General features: G+C 32.7%; 3 protein-coding genes across 9 annotated transcripts; 1 reads left to right on the top strand and 2 right to left on the bottom strand.

Moving 5' to 3' along the window:
• Positions 1 to 45: 45 nt before the first annotated feature.
• LOC101218812 (pectate lyase) lies at positions 46 to 4,318 on the top strand. Of its 3 annotated transcripts, none has more exons than XM_031880129.1 (5): positions 46 to 290; positions 2,456 to 2,555; positions 2,644 to 3,295; positions 3,439 to 3,681; positions 3,878 to 4,318. In XM_031880129.1, exons 1-5 carry the CDS (start codon positions 275 to 277, stop codon positions 4,094 to 4,096), a joined length of 1,230 nt encoding a protein of 409 aa, XP_031735989.1. In that variant the 5' UTR covers positions 46 to 274; the 3' UTR covers positions 4,097 to 4,318. The 3 variants fall into 3 exon arrangements, with proteins under 3 accessions (XP_031735989.1, XP_011651190.1, XP_004152537.2); XM_011652888.2 differs by having other exon boundaries at positions 2,444 to 2,555; XM_004152489.3 differs by lacking the exon at positions 46 to 290 and having other exon boundaries at positions 2,075 to 2,555.
• LOC101218580 (hypothetical protein) lies at positions 3,708 to 12,047 on the bottom strand. 2 transcript variants are annotated; one of them, XR_004214030.1, is made up of 14 exons: positions 10,498 to 12,047; positions 10,217 to 10,391; positions 9,746 to 9,858; positions 9,253 to 9,351; positions 8,815 to 8,884; positions 8,282 to 8,337; positions 6,965 to 7,015; positions 6,573 to 6,677; positions 6,312 to 6,356; positions 6,120 to 6,222; positions 5,726 to 5,922; positions 5,504 to 5,590; positions 5,067 to 5,330; positions 3,708 to 4,066 (listed from the first exon to the last, which is right to left on the bottom strand). XR_004214030.1 is itself a non-coding variant. In XM_011652878.2 (13 exons), exons 1-13 carry the CDS (start codon positions 11,848 to 11,850, stop codon positions 5,160 to 5,162), a joined length of 2,625 nt encoding a protein of 874 aa, XP_011651180.1. In that variant the 5' UTR covers positions 11,851 to 12,047; the 3' UTR covers positions 4,912 to 5,159. The 2 variants fall into 2 exon arrangements, 1 of the variants encoding a protein (XP_011651180.1); XM_011652878.2 differs by lacking the exon at positions 3,708 to 4,066 and having other exon boundaries at positions 4,912 to 5,330.
• Positions 12,048 to 12,971: 924 nt separating this feature from the next.
• LOC101214440 (probable aldehyde dehydrogenase) lies at positions 12,972 to 18,364 on the bottom strand. 4 transcript variants are annotated; one of them, XM_004152392.3, is made up of 16 exons: positions 18,080 to 18,364; positions 17,457 to 17,536; positions 17,181 to 17,284; positions 17,043 to 17,110; positions 16,858 to 16,915; positions 16,624 to 16,737; positions 15,862 to 15,945; positions 15,424 to 15,528; positions 15,195 to 15,308; positions 14,751 to 14,882; positions 14,569 to 14,658; positions 14,327 to 14,416; positions 14,040 to 14,249; positions 13,723 to 13,833; positions 13,468 to 13,547; positions 12,972 to 13,369 (listed from the first exon to the last, which is right to left on the bottom strand). In XM_004152392.3, exons 1-16 carry the CDS (start codon positions 18,166 to 18,168, stop codon positions 13,231 to 13,233), a joined length of 1,668 nt encoding a protein of 555 aa, XP_004152440.1. In that variant the 5' UTR covers positions 18,169 to 18,364; the 3' UTR covers positions 12,972 to 13,230. The 4 variants fall into 4 exon arrangements, with proteins under 4 accessions (XP_004152440.1, XP_031735986.1, XP_031735987.1 ...); XM_031880126.1 differs by having other exon boundaries at positions 17,181 to 17,279; XM_031880127.1 differs by lacking the exon at positions 17,043 to 17,110 and having other exon boundaries at positions 18,080 to 18,362.
• Positions 18,365 to 24,240: the final 5,876 nt, after the last annotated feature.

Raw genomic sequence — 24,240 nt, 5'->3', positions numbered from 1 at the left:
GTGTAAAATTTGAAAAATTATATATATAAAAACTCAGATTTAATGGAGAAAGCTTTTCCTAACCATTTTCCCAAGTTCTTCCCTTTTCCTACTCACTCAATAACCCTTCATTTTCTTTTGCTTCTTCTTCAATGGAGATGCCAATATTCACCAGAAACTTTGCAATGGATGAAACAGAGGGTGTTGACTGTAAATATTAGCTTTTCCCCTTGTGGAAGAAGCTTCTCTTCTCAAGTCTCAACCCCATTGTCATGCCCTATTCTGCACTTTCTGAATGGGTGGACTTTGTGGTGAGTATCTGATCCCCCTCATCTCATAGAAAAGTAATTTTCTTTTCTCACTGATGCTTCTTCTTCTGTCTTTTGGCATATTTTCTTTTTCTTTTTCTTTTTTGTCCATGACATCATTTCAATGCTTCTTATTATATGATAATGGGTGTGAAAAAGGATGTGTTTTTCTTCAACTTTCTCCATTCTATGACCAATATTACCCTAACCCCCACCCCCCAAAAAAAAAATTTGTTTAACTTTAGGGCTCTAATCCATATCTCTGGTTTTTATGTTTATCCCATTGAAAAAGACAGTTGGGTTCCATCTTGCTTGTGCTAACTCTGAAATCAGTTGTGCGAAACTTCACCTCACTTAAAAGGTTTGAAATATGAAGAAAATACTCAACTAGTGAAAATTAGTATTAATTGAGTAGATATAACAATGCAATAGCTTGATTGACTGTTTATTAGAGCAAGATGTCCAACGTTTGAACTCTTAATTTATGTAAATGCCATTTTTCTTTCTAATTGTTAAGCCCATAGATGAAGAGGAGGAGTGTTGAAAGGTTGGAACAATTAAGTTTTAGGAGTACTGATGGGTGATTTAACATAAATCTGTACATATCTTCAATAACTATATCTCATCCATTTCTTTCTTTTGCTGTGCATTACCCTAAGGAGAAATTTCTGGTGATGTTTGTTTGTTTCTTTTGACTATGATTTATGTTATGTTCTCCAATAAGATAAGATTGATTCACCCATCATTTTGTGATTTCTTTTATTGGATACACAGTCTTATTTCAACAAGATTTTCACTTGTTTCACGCAAAGAATTTTCTTTCTTTTATTAACTTAATCAAGATTCTTTTTTATTAGATTATGAAAAGTAAATCCATTTGTTTCCCTTATCCCTAAATAGAAATCTCATTCGCCGAAATAAGCTTAGTTTAAAATTCGTAATATCGATTGCAAGTTAGAGGTTTGATTCTTCCACCAACGTACTACAAAGCTTTCATTTGTAATTATATTTTACTTGGATGACATTGCCATATTCTGGTTTGGTTTATACTTTAGCACCCTTTTATCATAAGTTATATTAAAAAATTTCTTTTGAGAATAAAAAAAATTCCCCCTTTTGAAGGAAAAAGGTAGATTTATGCCATTATCTGAAAAATAACCCTCCAAATCAATATTGATTTTATTAATTCTTATGGTGTTTGGGACAAGCTGAGAAGGCTATATCTCTGCTTTATTTTATTCCTTTGCTTTTTTTATTTGTATCCAATAGCCTTTAAACAAAATTCTGTCCAATAGCAAAATTATGCTCTTTCTTGGCTCCAAAAAAGAATAATGTAGAGGACAATTGATTTGCTGGTGATGATATCTTCAAAATCTGAAATTTTCTCTGAATTGAAATCGTGGGTTAATCTTTGTTTAGAATGGAACATACTTCAACTTTTATTTTATTACTTTAGAAACATTCTTTGCTTAATACGTAGTTTTCTGTATTCTTGTTAGAACTAAACCTTGATTGCTGTTAGAGCTTCTGCATTCTAAATTTAGGAGAAAATGAAGTTCAAAACGGTACATTATCCCTTTGGGGTGAAGAAGGCTAAAATCCTTACACGAGTTTATCTTTTCGTTGTTATATAGATTTGGTTTGAAAGGAATCATAGGATTTTTGGAGGGACCGAGAAGAACAAGGGAGAGAATCATGGGAGACTAATAGGTTTCATGTCTCGAAGATCTTTGTAATTACTACTTGGTTTTCATTCAGGTGGTTATTTATATAACTATTAATCATTTTTCAATTTCTTATGAATGAATAAGTAATTGTTTCTTAATTTAGTTCTAATTTCAAAGAACACAATTCCTTGAAAACGGATAAAGAAAGCAAACAAAGGGTTGACCATTGAAGGGGATTTATGGTTCCCCTTTATTTCCTCTTCATTTCTCATTTTACTTATTTAATGAAGCTATGAATTTATCATTGTTAGATAATCATTCCAAATTCAAATGGATTGTTGATAAATTAACAGAAAAATTTACAAAGAAAAATTACCTAAAAAGGATTAGAGAAAATGAGAGAGACAAAAACCACCATTGTTGGGATTAAACTTCTAATGATATTTGGTTTTGTAATGATATTTCCAACACTAAAGGCTAATATTGCAGATTTTGATGAAGTTTGGCAGAAAAGAGCTATAGAAGCACAAAAAGCTTCCTTTGAGGCCTACGAACCCCATCCAGAAGAAGAAACTAATAATTTCAACAAGCAAGTTCATAGGTAATTAACCCCATTTTCTCATTAGCAAATTAATGATTCTATGTTTTGTATGTATGTAATTCTGGATTTTTTTTTTTAATTGAGACAGATCTTTAGATGGTGGAAATAACACAAGGAGACATTTGAGGAAGTACACTGGTCCATGTTTAGCCACGAATCCGATTGATCGATGCTGGAGATGCGATAGAAATTGGGCTAGAAACCGTAAGAAACTAGCTGATTGTGCCCTTGGTTTCGGTCGTCGAACGACCGGAGGCAAAGATGGAAAGATTTACGTGGTCCGAGATTCAAGTGATAATGACTTGGTGAATCCTAAACCAGGAACCTTGCGCCATGCTGTGATTCAGGAGAGACCTCTTTGGATTATATTTGCTCATGACATGGTGATTAGGCTAAGTGAAGAGCTTATAGTGACTGATGATAAAACATTAGATGGGCGAGGTGCCAATGTGCACATTGCTAATGGTGGTCAAATTACTCTACAATTTGTGAAGAATATAATCATCCATAATCTTCACATTCATGACATCAAGGCTGGCAATGGAGGCATGATAAGAGATTCGGTGAGCCACTATGGATTCCGAACACGGAGTGATGGTGATGGAATCTCGATGTTCGGAGCCTCGAGGGTTTGGATCGATCATGTTTCAATGTCTAATTGTCAAGATGGACTAATAGATGCAGTCATGGCATCTACTGCCATTACCATTTCCAACTGCCACTTCACCCACCATAATGATGTAAGCCCCTCAAAGCCTTCGATTTATTTCTTTTCAAGGGATTTGAACATCTAACTTGTTGGTAGTTGATGTTTTCCTTAGGTGGGATGCCATTTCTTTTATATCGATGCTGATAACTGACAAAATTCTTTTTGTGGGTGAAGGTGATTTTATTAGGTGCAAGTAATGGCTACTCGAATGATCAGATAATGCAGGTAACTCTTGCATTTAATCACTTTGGTAAAGGGTTGGTGCAAAGGATGCCGAGATGTCGATGGGGATTTATCCATGTAGTCAATAATGACTACACTCACTGGCTTATGTACGCCATCGGCGGCAGCCACAACCCCACCATTATCAGCCAGGGGAACCGTTTCATTGCTCCACCAAATCCAAATTGCAAAGAGGTATGAAGAACACAAGATTAGACAAATATCACTTATAATCACACAGCTACATCCATTCCTAAAGAGCTTGCTCTTAATTGGGTTCTTGAGTATTATCCATTGAAACCAACCTACACAGGAAACAATATCTCCCTATCTTACATATGTCCAAATGTTTAGCAATGTATTGAGAAATTGTTATTGTTGGCCGATGTAGGTGACGAAAAGGGTGTATGCACCGGAAAGCGAATGGAGATCTTGGAACTGGAGGTCAGAGGGAGATCTGATGATGAATGGAGCTTTCTTCATCCAATCTGGGAACCCCATCAAAAGATACTCCAAGAAAGATGTTATCCATTCGAAACCCGGGACCTTCGTCACAAGGCTTACACGATTTGCAGGTCCTCTGAAATGTAAAAAGAATCAACCCTGTTAGTGAAATTCTTTACATCACCTTCAAATTATGATGTGTATAAAATACTCAAAGTTCAAATGAACCCTGTAATCAGCAGAGGTTTTTAGTACTAAAGATTTAGATAGAAGATAAACCTACATAAATATGGCAGCTTTTGCCTTTGTGAAGTTATGCATCACTTATGTGAATATTACTATTACCTACTGAAATAATATTGGTTATTCATCTTTTGAAAGTTGTTTATTTTTCTTGTCTATTTTCTTTCCATTCTTGTGGTGAACTTGACCAAGGATGATGTGAGATATTTTAGGAAACGTTTGATTGAAATGATATATATGGCACCAATGAAATAAAAGAAGAATCTCGATATGACTAACATTTTTTTTAACATGTAGAATGAAAGAATCAAACATCTAACCTAAAGAATCAAACATCTAACCTAGTATGTTGTATCACAGTTGACATCAGCAAATAATAACTCTTTTTTAAAAACAAATAAGAAAAAGTAAATAATAATAACTTTGAAACCATGCAAAATGACCTCGATCTCAAACCTTTTCATTGGTAATCTATAATTCAAAATAGTAATAAAGATTGTGAAAGAGATGAGCCCTTACTCTGTGTTGCACAAAATAATCTAATGACTACTTGATGTTGAGGACTATATCTTAAAAATGTACAAGAGGCCAAGTCCACCAAGAAAGTGAGATCATGAAAGTATGGTTATCAAAAAATTTACTCGTGTTTTGACTTGATTATCCTATAATGTGAAACTGGAAAAACATCATTAAAACTTGGCTCCATTTTAATTTAAATCGGAGTCATTCAGAACAAAATTCAAGAAAAAAATATTCATTTATCTAATTTCAATTTATAATTGAGTGGTTCCTTACAAAAATGCATATAATTAGTATTATTCGTTATACAACAACTAAGGGACCAGCAAAATGGTCAACAAATGATGTTTAAATTGGGAGCAAAAAGAAGTTACCATTCTGAATTGAGATCAACATCTCCTCTCAGAAAATGTGTACAAAAAAATGTATGCTTCCATATCTAAATTTTTATGCTTCTTGACCAATCCCTATTCCTCTTCCCAATCAAGTCCTCCTATCCTTTGTCGTCTTTTATCGAAGACAACTTTGAATGATTCACTTTCTGCACGGAGTCGCTCCTCAAATCTGCTGTGTTTCTTTGACTCGTTACTGTTTTGGGTTGAACCACGATATTCTTCTTCTGCTAATGGGTTGGATTTCTGCAATTGTATATCAAGTGAGAATGAACACTTTTACAACATGTACCTCATTCTTGAACTACTTCCTTCATAGTAAGTTCATCTTGCTATAGGCAACTAATTCATAATTCCACAACACCAAAATATTTTAAGTCCCACAAATGTTTTCATCAGAATGCAATCAGATGACTAACCAGGTTATATCCAGGGCCAGGACCAATTACTAAAGATAATCTGTTTGCCTTTTTTGCAGCACCGATTGAGAATCCGGTATTACGAACCTGGAAAAAGGAGCAGCATAATATTAAAGGAAAAGCAAACTTGTGTACATGAAGAGTTCATACATTTGACACGCTTTTCATTAAAGAAAATTCCAGGTGGCCCAACAGTAGAGAGAAAATAAGTTCAATGCAAACCTGGTCCATCCAGCTAACCGACTTTCCTTCTTTGGCATAAGCTTGAATCAGACCAGAAAGAGCATTTGAGTGACCGTTCCGGCCATCAGTTCTTTCTGTATCATCATCATCTAAATCATTTGACCATTTACTCCTACCTAACTCCTTTACTTCCTCTCTCAGATGGTCCGGTTCTGCATCCCATCTCTTCTCATCATCTGCAGAACAATATGATGTGAGAAACCAAAATCTGAATATTGTTGAGCCGAAGAAAACTAAATGAGATGACAGAAGATGTGCCAAAGCAGGTAATGATGTGCTGTTAGCCTACCACTAACTAAAAATTTATTGAAGTACCGGACGAACTCCTGAAAAATGCATATATTTTTATTTTTTTTCAATCATTTTACTGTACCTTCAGAAGCATCATGTCTTAGAGAAGGTAATGCAGTCTTCTCTGACATCGTTTCTTGAAAACTAGGACTACCATCGTCTTCATCTTCCATATCCATGTCAACCTGGCAGATGGACATGACCCGCATAAATCGCATTAATATAGATAAGGTTATTTCAAAATTTCACTAAAAAAAAATAAGAAAAGAATTACCTCCTGAATTCCACTTTCTTTAAGGTCATCCCCATGACATAAAGACTGCAAGTCATCACAATAAACAGAAAAACTATCATTACAGGTTTAGTCTTCTCTCCTTTTACCACCTTACAAAATGGTAATTTCCATTCCTTCCCAAAATTTAGCTTATTCTCATCAAAAGTAAATTTGAATGTTTTTATTTTTCTTGGATTACACATGCCAACTAAAAGCACAGTAGATTCAAAACAGATCAACTTCATGTTAATTCTAACAAACCTTGATGTCCAATTGTAAGTACAAAGGCGGAGCTTCTTCCCATTGTCTAGCCATCTTTTGTATATCATCGAGGTTAAACCCATGCACATTCCTTGCTGCACAGCCCTAATGCGCCATAGAAGAAAACATCTTAAGGAAAAACTTTCCTAGTTTTCAATTGACAAGGCCTCAATTCTAGTAGCGTAGAACACAGAGTCATAAAAAATAATTTTAATTTTGAAACTAGCAATTAAATAAATGGGACATTGAGGCCCATTTCATAACATTCTTGTTTCTTATTTCCAGTTTTTCAAAAACATGTTAGACCTTGGTTTGCTGATACTTTTGTACTCTCTTAAAGTCAAAGACAAACACCAGTGAATAACAACAGATAGAAGGAGAAAAGGACTTACTGCAGGGTCCTTATACGTAGCTTCCAAAATGTAAACTTCATAGCCCGAACTCTAGCAAGAGATAAATAAAGATTAAATAAGAAAACAAAAAAACAGACAGCAAAGCCTTGTATTACCACTCTCGGCTATTTACTATAACTAGGCTTCCAAATTCCATGGCAGGTTATGTAATACGTAACACATCTGTTCTATAAAAACTATGCTTGTTGAACGTCAGACATTGCACATTTTAGTTATTGTCTATCATCATAATTCTGCTGATCAGTTTGCCAAGTGTAAATAAAAAAGAAACATCATTCAATATTATTCTCAGAAAATAGCCAAATTTCCTTGTAAGAGAAGCAGTAAAAGTCACGTAGAGAAAGGTCATTATGAACTTCAGTTGGTCTCCTGTGACCTTTCATAAACAGACTAACATGACACTATTTGGAAACTACCGAAACAAATCCAAAAGCCAAAGATTTGCAAGGAAAATAGAAGGTAGTGCATTAGCATTTGAGCATTACACAATTGACAAGATTTATGTTTAACAACTGGAAGCAGTGAAAGTAACATTAATACTGCAGACCAAGAACCACGAGCATCCCAAGTATATTGGAATAATTATGTAAAAAAATTTACATATGTGCGTGTGTGTGTGTGTAAAAACACAGAGCAGTAAAATACCAAATCACAATCTTGTCGCATAAAAAGCCAGCTTCATCAACTTAGTGAGAAGTTATAGACAAAATGCACATAAACGCCCACGAGGTTTTCGTAAAAGCTCCCTAGATGGACTCAATTACTATCACAAAACCATAAAAATACACCAGCAAGATGCATGGAATCAAATGCAGGCATCCAAAATAACTCTGATAGAAGCCAACGGCATATTAAAGTGTGCATAGGGACATTTAAAATTCTAAATGAATGTTTTCAGGCCCTTGGGTTGGGTCCAAAGCAAAAGCCACATCACATGAGAACTGGTTGGTGCGTGAATACACATGCAGCAAAGAAAAAAAGAACAAAAAAGCAAAAGCAAAACAAAACCCTACAACCTTCAATGCAGCCTCGACAGCATGGAAATATTGTGACCAAGATTTAAATGTAGATGAAATAAAATATAGCCTACATCAACATCGGATCTGAAGAAATCATCTCTGTCCTTTATGCTTTCAACCCCGTTCACTATCTATTCCAAACTACTTACTAACGTCACCATGCACAATCCCATTGGATAACTCAAAACTTAAATAAATGATGTTGCCACCCACATTTAAGTCGCCACTTCAGTACACGACGGCTAGGGTTGTAAGAAAGAGAGAATTGAGAATATACCTTTGCAATTGCCCAAAACTGAGCAAAATCAGCTACCCGCAGATTGCGGTCATCCACTAAGACGAGGCACATATACCACCAACAAAAGGATCAATTGCCGAACAAACTGCATTGTAGTTAGTGCAAAGGAATGCAGTGGCATTGGCACTGCATCACCGCTAAATCTAAAATCAAACTTAGATCACTTAACTAATGCATGTCTTTACTGAGACTATGAGAATTGTTATCGTTTTTTAACCATTTTAGATACCTAAGGTATAGACTATCACCAACCATCCCACCTCTTTTTATGCTACCACTGGCATGGGAATGATAAGCTGAATGCTAAACTAGGCACCAACAATTTTGAAACAAAAATTCACAAAGAAAAGGCCAAGTCATCACATTAAGTACAAAATTCACAATATAGGACCACTAGCTTCACTTTGAAAGACCTCAACATTAAAAACATACTTAAAAATAGTTAGAATGATAAGGAAAATGTAGGACCTCATACAATCATTCAGAGATTCTTATAGGAGCAGAGATCATACCGATTACAAAGGTGAAAATCCCCTCCTCAAGGGTCTTCCTGAATGCTTTCAACATGCTTGACCGATAAGCCTGACAAAAAATATCATCATAAGTCACTGTCTCAGAAAGATGCTTGGAAAACTAAAATGCTTTGCAGTACTTAGAAACCACCTACAAACGATCATACATTTAATTTCTTATGGGGCACAGGTATAATATAGCTCTATATACCAATGTCAACGGTCTTTCATTAACTATTGACATTGGTGCTGTTAGCTAACGTGCCACACCAAAATGGATGATGAAAATGTATTTGCTCCTAATCTACAAAGCAACTGCAATCAAATGAAACTACCAAGACACCCAAAATACTATGTCTCTTGGGATCCAATAAACACAAGGAACATGTGTGTGTGTGTGTACAAAATGGCACTCCCTATATCAACCATTACATATACCTCCTCCATTTGAGGTTCGTAACAATATTCCATGACCTTCTTCGTGATTGGCTTCTTGCCTTTAATTGAATTTGATGATTTGGCATCAACTTCATCAACCTGTCAGAAAAAAAGAGGTGTTAAATATGAATAATAACCTAAATCAACTATCATTTAATTTGAAAAGAATTATAATTCTTAAATCACCAATGGACTCAAAAGCTTAAGTTGATGGGTGAAGACAAATTTATATATACATCAGTTAACACTCCCCTCACTCGTGGGCTCAATATAGGAAATCCCAACAAGTGAAAATCAACATTAAATGGGGAGGAAACAATGATGCAAGGGCTTAAACACAAGACCTTCCGGAATCACTTACTCTAATATCATCTTAAATCACTAATTGACCCAAAAGCTTAAACTGATGGGTGAAGGAAAATTTAATTATATATCACTTAATAATAATAACCACACTATAAGCAAACTAAAAGGGAATATAAATCAAGCATACCTTTTCCACCTCTGTCATGAAGTAATCATCCATTGAATGTATACGAGGAGCATCACCACCATTTTCAACTTCAACATCACGCAACATCTTCGCCAAATAGCTCTTTCCACTACCTGGAAAAAAAGAAAAAAAGCAATTCTTGATGTTCATTTTCTATTCCCACGTTCAAAGAAATATTTACTTATTATTATCAGCAAAACATATGACGACTTAGATGAAATGCACAGTTAGATTTAGTAGATGAGTCATCTTGTCACAATCAATTTCCTCAAGAGAAAATATTTCGAATGAACTTTCTGAGTAACCATGAAGCAAAGGAAGCCAATGATTATGTGAAGCCATGAGTGTAGGATGTGAGCATGAAGATAAATACAACAACAATTTTTCTATGCATCACAAATCACAACTAAAGTAAGATGCCTGGCTTTCGGTTCAATTCTAAGTAGTCAGGTGCAAACAAGAAAATGATACCTGGAAGTCCTCGAAGGATAACCACGATATGGTCTGGACGAGTAGACCGATGAGGTGGCTTGAATAATTGCGAAGCATCAATAACTTTGGGTTTTTGTGGAGGCAATTGATTCAATCCAAAAGGTTTGCCATCCGCAGCAAATTTCTTAGAGTATGGGTGCAATGCCAGGGAATCCTACAAATAAATAAAATAAAATAAATTCATGCACTATCCCCTTAAAAATCCTATCAAAAAGCTGCAATCCATGATTAAAAAGATACATATATCTAATTCCTCGAACCTCCATCATAGGGCTAGAAGAAACATGAGGCATTGGTTTATGGTGGTGAAAGGAACGGTGTTCAGGAGCTGAAGAATATGCTGATGATGTTATTGTTGAGGTACTAACAGGAACAGGAAACAGGGATGGAGGTTTTGCTTGAGAAGAGTAAGCTACAGACTCTGCCGAAGCGTGCAAGTGTGCTTCCCAAGGCATAGGCGGGGGTGGAGAAGCAGGAAGAGGAGGTTGCTCACAAAAGAAGCGAGAATCTTCAATTGAGCTTCCATTTTCCAAGAATCTGCCACCCCCAGAAAGCCGTGGAGCGTATCCAGCACCAAAATTCAAGTTTCGAGTACCGTGATGAGCATTTCCGTGCGATGAAAACGATCTCATATGGATTGGGTTCATCTCAGAGCGAGGAGGTGGCTGATAATCACGATCAAAAACGGCCATTTTGCTGTTATTTCTTTCATCCACCCAGGAAAATGCTTGCCGATCATCAGAATAATGCACTTCGTGTCTATGAGCAAGATAGTTGTCTTCGGTGGCTTCAGGATGAACAGAGTGCGGCTTATGTTGAGGATGCCAATGGCTTCCTCCAACCTGATCATAACGAGCATGTGAAAATTCTTCATTTTGGGAAGGCCACCGCTTGTCAATTCTACCATTCTCATGAAAGTGTTGAGTTCTTCCATTATTACTGCCATTACCCGAATCGTGGAAGTTATTGGTTTCCAAGATTCTAGAGCTACCGACATCTTCTGGGTCTCCAGATCCTACTGAATTTTCAAGACTGCGTCTGTTAGCTTCGCCATTAGAACCCAAATTCATTCTCGGCAAGGAATTAGACCCACCTTCAGGCGGTCCACTCGGTACAATTCCATGATCCCGAATCAACTTCAACCTACGCTCATCCTCGAACGAACTCCTACCGGTATCCTGATTCTGATTAAGTTCATGAACACCCCCCTCCGAACCCACATCATCAACCCTCGGCCTCTTGTAGCTTCTTTCAGCGTCGTTCACAAACTCATTCCCGCCATAATCATACGGTGGCGGGAAAAACCCTTCTCTGTGAGGGTGGAACGGAACATGCCCATACGAATTGGCAGAATTCCTTATCCACGGCCTCTGATCTGCAAAACCATCGTCAGGATTCGCCATATACGGGGGTGGCATCCTCATGGGTGAACGATGAGAGTCAAAACCGGAGGTTTGGAAAGAATGATCGGGTCCGAAGGGATATCTAGGGTTTTGGTTGAAGGAAGGATGGGGAGGGCAAAAGGGGAAGTGGGACATTGTGCAAATTGGACAGACGGTGGGTTGGATTGGCCTGGGATGCCATTGTTGAGGATGATGAAGATGTTGATCCATTCTGAAACTCAATTTCGGAAAAAAGAAAACTCAAAAACAGATTAGGGCAGTGAAGAATTAGGGTTTTAGAATGTCATTGCTCTTTGGTTTTGACTCAGTGAAGAAGATGAAGAAGGGCGAGACCATGCGAGAAAACTTTAGGAAAACATATGTAATGGCACAAGCGACTACACATTATATATTCATCACAGATTAGTCGAAGCATCAAAATTCAAATCAATTTTATTGCTTTTCAAAGGTAATTTGTGGTTCTTCTCTTTCCTTATTTTTAGATTTCAAATAAATTTGTTCTTTCTTACCTCAATAAAAAGAATGATTTTGAAATCATAAAATTAAAAAACTTTAAAAATATTTTTGGATTAATTGTTGATTTCTAGATCACCCATGTATATATTTATAATTTTGGTGTTTAAAGAAGAAAATTGAGTAGTTGATAATGGAAAAAATTATCGAGGACTCAACACACTATACAACAACTCGAGTTCATCCATTTTCACTTACCATTATCTTTTGTTTTATACAAATCTATTGAGTTCGTGCTAGCTCAAGTTTGTGGTGATGGTGGAAAGTTACCATTGAGTCTCTTGTTGTGCTATCCAATTTCATTGCATTTTGTCGTTCCAACTCCATTTATTTATCCACTTATATATTTATTGCACTCAAATTATGTATTTCATTTTAATACAAGTTTAAAATTGAGATTTTCACTTAGTTTATTTATACGGTTAGCCTAAGTTGATCACCTAGATTAGTATACCTATGTTGGATTGTGTTTCTGTGTATCTAAATTCACATTCACATAGACATATAGTTTAATGGGTTAGAGAAATATTTGGGGATCAAACAAGTGTTAATTAGAGTATGGTGAACCATGAAACTTTTGAGTCAAAATTCATGAATGGTAGTGCTCTCCCTGTCTCACACACTAACACTAAGATTATTCATCCTTTAACTTCCTTGTCCTCATGTTATTCCTATTCCTAGCTCCTTCATTGCCACACACTGATATAATGTTGATATTACAAAATGACAAGTAGTGTTGGTAAAACATGTTTATGACTATTATTTTAACAGCATCATATCTTACTACACACATTCATATCTTTTGAAGGCTGACTAACTAAAATGAAGAGAGATTGGATATTTATTAATTAGGAATGAGATGTTTCCTAAAAAAGAAGCATATGATGAAAAGAGAGATAAAAATGAAAGAAAAAGTAACTAAAAAATGGTTTTTGCCATATACTGATTTTTTATGAATGAACTTTATTTCTTTTTCTTCTTTTTCTGCAACTACAAAATTGACATTAGATTCTAGGCGAAGTTAGGTTGGCCTAAGTGGGTGGATCAACGAAGCAAAGCACCTATACTCTCATATATTCAAGTTGACGATGGAACAGTCCAATGCGAGGGCAATGGGCCAATATCATATATAATCTCTCTATGGCAAGACCATACGAGTTTGATGGCTTCCGGGGTTCCAATACCTGCACCTCTAGGGTCTCCTGCGGGTCCAAACCTATTATACCAAGACATTTTCTTAGCCACTATAATCAAGAATATCAATACAATAATCTTCTAAGGTTTGATAGGAGAAAGAGCTTATTCAAAGCTTACCAATGGTTTTGTGGAGCTCCCGTTGTTCTAGCTCTTAAACCTACGTATGTCGTTCCATTCACAGTGTTGCCAATAACTTCCTGCAAACAACTCCACAAGTTACTATAATCTACAACTCCTAAAATAGTAGTAACAACTAGTTCAAAGTACTATTGACAACAAGGAATTTTGAGTCGTATTAACCGATATGAATGAATGACTGCCCATGACAGAAACTTTTTCTAGACAATATACGGAAATGATCTATAAACTCACCTGCAAAAAAAGAGGGTCATTTGAAACAACAGCAGCAGTTAGATGAGCATGCATTCGCTCAAGAGCATCCAACACAACCGAAAGTTGATCTCTCTTGTATTCCGTAACAATCTGCAAACACCAGCAATAAATGGATTATAAAAGGTGCTTGTTTTAATCATGGTAAAAGGCAACAAGAATTTAAACGGAGTTGGTCTCGAAAAAAATTCAATTAATAAAAAAAAAACAAACAAAAAATTACTAGATCTGTCATTCTCATAACATATTTAGACACTACTTAGAAAAACTTTTAAATAACTTCTTTTCTTCATATTTACCTGGAATGGTCCAAAAATTTCCTTAGTCACGAGTTCATAATTCTCATCTTTCATCATTTCTTCAAGTGGAATATATAATGCAGTGGGTTTTATAGCGCCATATACGGGTGGAATAGAATGGTTTTTTAGAGGTTCGCCTCCAAAGAGCAACTTTGCCCCTGGTATCTTGATCAATTTATTCAAGTGATCTAGTATCGCTTCCGTTGTCAACTGCAACAACCAACAAAATAAGAATATATATCACATGGATCATAATATGAATTGAAACAAAAAGGGTAGTATCATACTGTAAGAACTGGGCCAATTGTTAAATCGGTCAAATTTCTTCTCTCTGCAAGATCCTTTATCTTCGAAATAAGCGAAGTTGTTGACCAATTCTGCAACAAAATGATATCGTTAGAAAAGATATTGGACTTTGGAGAATAAAAAGTATAAGAAAAAAAAAACAATTAATCCCATAGAATAATAATAGGATAACACAAAACAAATATTTAGATGTAGTACGCAAAACAAAACTTAAACATTAAACCTCATGCATAAACAGTATCGACTGTGCTGAACACTTTTGGCCACTACAAGCATAAGCATCTTGATCACAAACCCATGCAACATAGTCTTCCTGCAATTTAGTAACCACAAAAGATAAGGAATAAAATTGACATTTTGTATTGAAGGTGCAGAAATGGTATGAGGTGTGATAGAGCTAATGACCTCTCGAACATCTGGTCCTAAGACTTTCCAATCAAAACCTGCATCTTCCAATTTAATGCGGCCCTTCAAGTCAACAGCTAACTTATCTGCCACCCTTGAGCTACCGGTGAAAAGAGTCATGGATGGATTTGCCTATAAAATTCGTAGGATAACTTAGGCCATAAATCTAATATGTTGATTCATTTATTTTGTTCAACAAAAGTAGAATGAACAAAGAACACTGAGTGCTTTTTTTTCTTTCTAATTATGGCATATCTTCAAGCACTACTGTATATTAACAATATTTGAAAAATTATAGATAGATAGATTTTATAATATATATACACACACGTATATAATATCTGCATGATGAAAGAAGTTCGTTATGATAAAATGGTCAAAATAAGGTTGAGGAAATAAAACCTTCAAACTAAAAGAGCTAACAGCACTCAAGTATAAATTTACCTCCATCAAAAACTTGTTCATGGTCTTCCCATCACAATTTATAAAATCTAAATCTTCTAGAGGTAGTCCACAATGGTGAAGCAATCGAATCATTTGCTCCATAACAATGCTAACCTACAACATATTAAAAAGAATTCGTAGTTATTTTATTTATAAGTTAAAATTAAAATATTTATAAATTTATGTGTATACCGTAATTTAATTTTCTTATTCAACCATAGAAAATTACCTTGCTATCAACTTTTAAAACGGGTTTGTTGCCCATGTAAAGTGCACCCATCAACTGAAGTACAGGAATTTCTAATGGAAAGTTGAAAGGAGTGATAATTGCAACCTATAAATGTTCACAATTTATTGAGCAGAAATATAAACATTGAAAAGTAAATACACAATCACAAAAAATTAAGAACATAAAACATATCGAGCATTTTAACTTTATCTTGAAAACTACTTGAAATTACTTAATATAGACAAACCTTATCCGGCGTAAGAAAAAGCTAGGCTAACCTAATCATTTACTACTTTAATTATATATCTCTTAATTATGTTGTTTTTATATCCATCTATACGTATTTTATGAATATTTCATTTATCAAAAGAGACTCAATAACAACAGTTTTTCTTTTATTTTTTTGATTTTATAGAGGAGTCATCTAAGTTGTCTTACGGGACCATAAGGCCAACGGAAACCATGACTTTGTTGTCCAAGATGATCTCCAGGTACTGCAAAGGACCTTGCTAGGAAGCGAACCTGTATTTAAACACCATAAACAACTAGTCAACAAACTCTTCACACGAACAACTTGTTATGAAACCTTCTATGTGACAGAACTCTATTTGGTTTCATTAACTAATTGTTTAAACTTTTAAGTACATTCCAATCCTTGGATCGTGAACAGAGATCACATTGCAAGCTTTGTAAAAAATAGGTAGTTACAACTTACAAGCAAGATCACTAAAGCATGAAACAACACCTACAATCATGTTTTTAAAATAGTAATAAATGCAATATTCATAAGATTCATCTTACTTATTTGCTAAAAAGTATGTACATACATATATATACACAAACAACTCCAACACAATTACATTGATGAAGATAAAGGGAGAGTTACACTTAAGTGCATGATATACTAAATTTCCTAACTCGTCCATAGGAGTCTTAGAAGGGTCTCTATAGTTTCTTTCAAGTCAATTTTCTCACGCATTATGTTTGAAATAACGGCTTTAAGTGAGTTCTCATAAAAAGTCTGTGCCTGTCCAAGAGCCAAACTTTAGAGACATCAAGGGTTTTCCTAAAAAGTTTAGTTCATTAGACCTAAGCCAACATGGTCATTCCTTAAGGCTGACCTCAAAAGAGTTGTTCAAGTAACCAAATAAGCAGTATTACAACAAACACCATTGACCAACTACTTTCATTAAACCTTACCTGATCGCCAGAGAAGTTCCGTAGAAATTTAACAGTAACATTTACTTCAGCACAAGCTTGCTGATAACTTTTTGGAGAAACTCTTTGAATCAGCCTTGCAAAGAAGTCAGTCACCTGCAAAACCATGTTTTGTTTGAGTAAACTATTGTAAAAAAGAATGCCACCTCACAAAGGGCAAGAGAAGTAAGAAAACAATGACAAGGAAAGAGTTAAACAATTAAATGTTCATCACACCTCTGGCTTGGAAAGCACGTCGGCAGACTTGGAAGATACATCTCCGAACAACAAATATCTGCAAATATGACAAAATGTAATAGAATATTTGTGTCAAATTAACAATCTCACTCAAGCAAAGGACCAATGAGACAAAAATTAGAGACAAACTAAAGAAGATTATCTACAAAGTGATCTATAAGAACCTCTCAGGCGATTTGAAAGGATTGTGTAAGCCATGCTTGGGGCATTTGGTTAGACTCTTCACAAATGGCTGCAAAAGCAATCCACCAAGTAAAGGCAAGCAGATTTTTAAAGAAATAAGCAGCCATTAGTAGCAGTACCTGAATCTCTGTTTCGTTGACTTCGGCAACTCTAATAAATGGTTCTCCATTTAGAGGATCTACAATAGTATTCCAACCGGAAGATCCAATCCATTTACCCTGCACTAAAATAAAAACATGTTGTGTTAACATTCCTTTTCTTATGCAATGAATAAGTTTAGTCAAATACACAATATCCAACATTAATTTTAGTATAAGATAACAAATAAAAAAATGAATAAACAACCGTTATTGATCATTGCAGCTCGTAAAAGATATTACAGCAACTTTACTCACCCAAGTTGAGAACATCTCCTGGCTTAGAACCTGATATTTGGTCCACTTCTACAGTGGAGAAAACCGTAGAATGAATTGTTCTGCTTTCAGAAGGAGAAAAGGGTTACATAACAACATGAAGAGAACATAACATACGATCCCAATAAAATAAATAATTATTTGTTTATTTATTATAAACTGTAATCACAAAAACAAAGTATGAAAATAATGGATTAAACCCTTTTACGCTATACATATAGATTTGATTTAGATTAAAACAATTCAATTTGCGGATGAAAACAAGAACTAGGAAAACGTTCAACCAGATTGAAAGTAATTTACAGCAATTCTAATATCCTAATGAAATTTTGCACCTAAGCTTTCCATTCCAATACAATCCCATAAGACTTATCTCACAGAACAAACATCAGACCCTACAATATCTGAGTATTAGCTGAACCCATATGATATTAATTCTAAATTCAAGTTAAGTGATCACAATAGATTAAACCCACTTCCAAAACAATCTCATAATCATGGAAAACAAAATCCCACCATCATCAGCAGTCAAGATTTCGACAAAAACGGATACGGGTTTTTCCAAGCTACACAATTCTGCATAAAAAATGATAGATCGATCTTACCTGAAAAAGTTAAATGCGGTGGTGGAGGTGCGAAGAAATGGTGTGTGAACATTCCGTCGGAGAAGTAACCGAGATAAAACCGGCGCCATAACAAAGGGAAAGAATCAAAGCAAAGAGCAAGAAATGGGAGAATCCCAAATGAAAAGATGAGTTCTTCACTTCGAGGTAGTGTCAGAGAGGGAAAATGAGACCAACCCAGTCAGTGATTCCCTTATTTGAGTTTGAGTATGGTTCTCTCTTTGACAGCTCCTCGATGGAAATTATATGACAAATTTGTTTTGTTTGTTTGTTCTTAAAAGAAACTATGGAAGCAAGCATTGAGAATTAAGATCTAGTCACTAGTCTTATCTTTCTCCTACAAATACGTGTGTGACTTGAAATCATCCAATACACTCACAAATCCTATTTTTAGGACATCCAACAAATCACAAACTAAATCCAATCTATCTAGTTAATAAAAATTCATTCATTCAAAACAAAATATGTAGTAAAATTATAGAGAAGATCTTCTAAAAGTCTCTTTTTATATAGATAAACGATAAGTAGGAGGTGGATTATATGAATACCAAAAATTTACGATTGTAGAATACATGAATAACTTAGATATACAAAAAGTATAGGTGACCAAGTATAGCTTGGATGAACAACTAACTATAGTATTCTGTGATGAATGATGGATGTGTTTTGGGTTGGACCTCCAAAATTTTGGGCTAACAGTGAATGGGTTAGAATGGATTGGACCAAAATGAAAAAGAAAATTCATTTCAAAATTACTAACCATTTGTTTTTTTTTTCCTTTTTCCTAGTTGTTTTACTTCATAGAGTTGAAAGCATAACGTTGTATCAGTGAAACAATTTCACCTAAATGAGAATCCACCCCATCCATTGCCCAATGAGTAATGCCATCAACTATGGTAAGACATCACCCACCAATGACGATTGCACAATTGAATCCCCTCTCCCTAAATCGTAATCACTTCAAGAAATTAACAAAATATCCGATAAATCTAAAACGTGTCAACAAAACTTTTAATAAGCTGCGATTTTCGTAAGACTATTTAACATTTGTTTTTCTATTTTACTTGTTAGTATTTCAATGAAAAAAAGTGTAACATGTATATACTAATAAAAGTTGAGCCTACAACAAACATAAAATCTCATCAAGACAATGAGTGTGTCTTATCTATCCTACTCTAAAAATAAGGGTAGGGGAATTAAGTATGGTATTATGAGCATAGTTTATTTAATTTCAATATCGTTTTTTTAGTTCATTGGTACGTAGTAATAATAGCATAAATTTAAACATTTAATTTGTTCGTAAAATGTAAAAGTATCTTAACTAGCTAGTTGAGTTGTGTTTGATCCATTTAAAATATTTTATTTTACCAATCAACCGTAGTAATTTAAATTTTGGTCAAACAAAGTGTAAAGAAATGATATAATTCAAATACTAGTATGTTTATTTCAGGCCACTGGACTTACAACATTGATTCGTTTTAATTATATTTCAACTTTGAATTATAGTCTACATATACTTTTAAAAAGCAACAATTTTAGTCCATCAAAATGGAATATAAATAAAAACAAATGAAAAAAAATAATCACTTTTTAAAAGTATAGAAATAATAACAAAATCAAAATAGTATCTAAACGAAATAGTTCCTAGTTAGCCACGATTATTGTGTAACACACAACTGTTAAAATATTTGTTTGTTATTAAGTCGTTTGTACATATGCTATTTTTATTATTTAAGAAAATACTTCAATTTAAATTTTCTTCGAAAAACACTCTAGTGAGACTCACAATTAATTTAGACTCTCTCAATAGAATTTTCTTCTATTGTCTTTTAGAATCATCCACATATCAACTCTACTACTTTCAAAAACAATATTAAATGATATAAATTATCGTTATATCAACAATATTTTAGAAGTTTAATCGATACCATTTTTATGTTTGATGTCAGTGAATAAAAATTTAATTATAATTTTTTTTCTTAGAAGAAGTTTTCTTATTATTTATCTAAAAAATCCAAGTTGGTCAATTCACAATTTCAACTACTTTTAAGTTTTGGCCTTTTTCATGTCCCAAGAGTTTCTTTTAATTAATACTTCTATTTTTCTTCCAACTTAAAGTTTAAATTAATCAAACAAAAAACATATTTTTAAAGGGAAAAAAAAGTTTAAAATATATATAATTTTTCTTTTATTTTCTTCTCTCTTCACGTTCTATAAAAAAAATTAAAAAAATTTAACACCTTGGCTGCCTTTGTGACTTTTTTTCTTAAATTATAACTTTTCCATAAAGTCATTTCTTAACCTCATTTCATCAACTTTTCCACTCTATAGACCATTAATACTTTGTCCTATATTTATTACAAAAGGGAAAGAAAAAAAAAACCATATCAACACCCAAATTCGAAAGCTAAATTTGAACGATTCATCAATCTAACAAAAGAAATTCAAATTAATTATTTATCGTTACTATACTTATCGTTCTTATATACACGTATGATTTGCATTATTCAATTAAAGAAAAATCAAATTGCAAATCATGTAAGGATATTCCAAGACCCATTCATTCACAATATGTAGGGATTCCAGCAGTACTTATAAGAAGAAGAAAAGAAAAACAATTTAATTTTCAACTCTATATAGTTTTTTTTTTTTTTCTTTCAATTAATTACATTTGGTATGTATTAATTAAAATACAAGTGTTTTAATTTTGTCAATAATTGAATTGAAGTTGGCTTAAAACCCCCTCCAAGGGGCCAGGGTCAGCATTGAGACAAAAGAAAAGACCAATTGGTGTGTAATAAAATACCCAAGTTGATTATTAACTTTGAATTTCTTTTCAATTTTATTATTCTTCAATCTTATTTCTCATTTAATTTCTTAGTTATTAGGGTTTATGACGTGTGCATGTGATGATATGAATCTAAAAATAAAGCATAGAGATAAGACTTGTCTCCTTTCAAAAATTAATTAGCTACTTTTAACATTTAATTTTAGTATATATTATTGTTATTATATATAACCACGTCGTCGCGCGAGGATGAGTATTAACATATTGTTGAATTGTACTCAATTAGGTTAATTAGACGATCAAAATTTCATAGCGTACGTAAGGTTTTAATTTTGTTATTGAATTTTGTATAATAAAAAAAATTAAGATTGAATATATGGTTAAATTAAACAATTACTCGATCAAAGTCAACATGATGAAATTGTAAGTGTCAACTTTAATTAAGATTGATTAATTTGAAGTAATTACCAAAATAGCGATTGCTATAATTTAATTATCACTACCAATTTGTTAAATCAATTCTAAACCTAAATTAATTCTTTCTTCTTTTTTTTTAGTCAATTTTAAAACGAAGAAAGAAAATCTAATGTAATGGCAACTAGTGATTAATTAAATAGTTAAATGACGATAATTAAGAAAATCTTGGAGGAAGAACCATATTTAATTAAAAGAGGGTATGTAAGTGTACGATTTCAACTTTAATTTTGTTTTCATGAATATTTAAATACAATGACTTTGAAATAGAGTTGATTGATTCATTAGTATTAAAATATAAACTATATGGTATATATATAATATAGAGTTCGTAGTTTGCATGACCGATTGATAATAAAAATATGACGGGTATTGACCATTAATTATTTTAATGTATTTGTATTAGATCATGTTCTTATTAAACTAAGCAATTTGCTAAAGTAAGACAATCTAAAGGTATATTAAAGATATGATGTAATTTCTAGTAACACATCAATTTATATTAAACTATATTATACATATTTATATAATGTATGTATTGACGTGAGTAGGATGCCTTGAAATATCCAATCTCTCTAACTCGACCATATTAAAAAAATGAAAATAAATCAAATTAAATACCTTGTGGTAAAACACAATTTATAAAATAAATATATATATATAGGATTTAGCTAGGTAGTTGCATAAATTTCGGCTATCCAAAGTTTTGACATTTTTTCTCTATATATATACATTTTTCTTAATATTTAGAATAATATTTTGAACCAACCATTGAAAAAGGAAGCATGTCAAAATGAAAAGATAAACATGGACGTATTAAATTGACCTAATCAAAATATTATTTATATGAATGGAGGAAAAAAGAAAGACACATATTTGCTATCCATACCATTTGAAATTTTAATTAATTTTGTTTGGGTTTTAACTAAGGTTAATGGAACCAATTAAGTGGTGATGTTGAAAAAAATATATATTTAATTTTGTTTTTATTTGAGTAAAGTTGAAATTGGAAATAATAATTTTATATTGTAGTAATTGGAAAAAAAGGGCTCTCTAGGTTTTATAAATATATATTCTTAAAAGTATTCACTCATTTCTTCCATAAAGTCTAACTTAGTGTATGAATTTGACCTAAATCATTGAACTTTGACAGCCCACTTCAATTAATTTCATTTATTTATTTATTTATTTATTGTGTTTCTTCCATGTGTTTTCGCAACTCAAATAATTCCACGCATAAACATTTAACAAATTTTAAGCATTTATATATGTAGATCATGTGTTATGTCGTTGTTAATATATATCATAAAATTACATACAAAGCGAAAGGTATGTTATATGACTCGTTTAACATCAATATCGATATTGATCAAATACCACTACAAGAACATTAGTCTTTGTTAACGAGAAAAACGTCAACATTGAACTTACTTATAATTAATTCCTAAATGCGAGTCATGCATACAAAATAGCAATTAAGCATATTTAATTCATTACACAATCTCTACATCATATAACATATAAAATGAAATTGTTAATTGAGTGAAAAACATCACTAAATAGTTATAAACGAGTCACAACTCAATTATATTTCATACATTTAACAAACATGCCTTGCAAATACAATATAAAAAAAAGATAAAGAGAAAGAAAATGTGAAATGAAATGGAAAGTATATATATATATGATGATAATAATAATAATATAGATTATAGTTTATAGATATATGAATGTGATTGATGTGTACAACTCACATAGATATGTTTGATGAATGAAAAGTCTTCTCAATTCATTTGGTAACACAGCTATATAAAGGAAGAAACAAGAAAGTAAATGTTAAGCTAGTTGGCCTTAATTTTAAAGTCAAAAGCTCTAACTTTAAGCTCAAATAATGTTATTCATGTGTTCACTTTGATATTTATACAATTAATTATATAATATAGTGTGCCTTTAATATAATTAAAGTTGTAATAAAATTACTTAAAAAAAAAAAAGAAATTCTTACAAATTTTGCATGCATGTTCTCTCTACATACGTTGAAATTAAATTTATTTTTCTTGGAAGAGAAAAATTAAATGTTAATTTACGAAAATGCCATTGAAATTTTCATATATAATTCGGTCTCTCCGAATATTCTTCTTTTTCATTTTTATTCTTTCTAAGATTACCTAAAAAAAGAAAAATAATAATAAAGAGAGAGGAGACTAATAATATTCTTTTTCAATGAAAATGACTGAAATTTGAGAAAATTGCTTATAACAATAATACGAAGAAAAAAAAAAAAAAAACTCTTTCTTTTGTTTTTTTAAATTTAGTCATTGCTTGTTCATAAATTTCAAACTATTATATATTTATCTTCAATTTTATAGTTTAATTAGCTTTCATTTCGTGGTTGAATTTATGGACTTTATACTTTTATTCTCGACTTTAATTCTTATGGTTAACTTTCAATAATTATAAAGTGAACGTATAGACGATTAATTTTAATATGACACAAAACAAATTTAATTAATAAAAATTTGAAACTTATAAACAAATTAATGAAAGTAAATTAAAAAATTAGAAGATAAAATTACGACGATAATAATTATATTATAAAAAAGGATAATTTTCAAAAATATTAAAATAAATTAAAATATTTACAAGTTATAGTAAATTTTGAATTCTATCTCTTAATCACTAATAGAAGCATAATTTAACAAATCAAGACAATGATCCGCTATTAAAATTGTAAGTGACATGAGCTCTATTATCATAATTTTTATTTTTGTCATTTTTACGAACTTCGATAAATGTTTTGTAAAATTTTCTATTTACGACAATTGGACTGTGATTTTTTATTTGATTTTGAAATGCCAGGGTGGAAGGGAAGCAACAAGTT

The sequence above is a fragment of the Cucumis sativus genome, chromosome 1 (assembly GCF_000004075.3).
Source record: "Cucumis sativus cultivar 9930 chromosome 1, Cucumber_9930_V3, whole genome shotgun sequence".
In the NCBI taxonomy this organism is placed as follows: Eukaryota; Viridiplantae; Streptophyta; class Magnoliopsida; order Cucurbitales; family Cucurbitaceae; genus Cucumis; species Cucumis sativus.
Note: the sequence above shows the minus strand (reverse complement) of the source record. Positions and strands in the feature narration are given on the sequence as shown.

Bases quoted from the DNA above. Each gene is read 5' to 3' on its own strand.
- LOC101218812 (XM_004152489.3), top strand. From the start codon at position 2,350: ATGAGAGAGACAAAAACCACCATTGTTGGGATTAAACTTCTAATGATA. The intron at 2,556-2,643 runs GTAATTAACCCC...TAATTGAGACAG, and splicing joins TTCAACAAGCAAGTTCATAG to ATCTTTAGATGGTGGAAATA. The intron at 3,296-3,438 runs GTAAGCCCCTCA...TTGTGGGTGAAG, and splicing joins ACTTCACCCACCATAATGAT to GTGATTTTATTAGGTGCAAG.
- LOC101218580 (XM_011652878.2), bottom strand. From the start codon at position 11,850: ATGGATCAACATCTTCATCATCCTCAACAATGGCATCCCAGGCCAATC. The intron at 9,352-9,745 runs GTATGCTTGATT...TTTTTCTGACAG, and splicing joins TCATGACAGAGGTGGAAAAG to GTTGATGAAGTTGATGCCAA. The intron at 8,338-8,814 runs GTATGATCTCTG...GCCTCGTCTTAG, and splicing joins GATTTTCACCTTTGTAATCG to TGGATGACCGCAATCTGCGG.
- LOC101214440 (XM_004152392.3), bottom strand. From the start codon at position 18,168: ATGGCGCCGGTTTTATCTCGGTTACTTCTCCGACGGAATGTTCACACA. The intron at 14,659-14,750 runs GTCATTAGCTCT...ACTAAATTGCAG, and splicing joins TAGGACCAGATGTTCGAGAG to GAAGACTATGTTGCATGGGT. The intron at 13,834-14,039 runs GTAAATATGAAG...TGGTGTTTGCAG, and splicing joins AAATTTTTGGACCATTCCAG to ATTGTTACGGAATACAAGAG.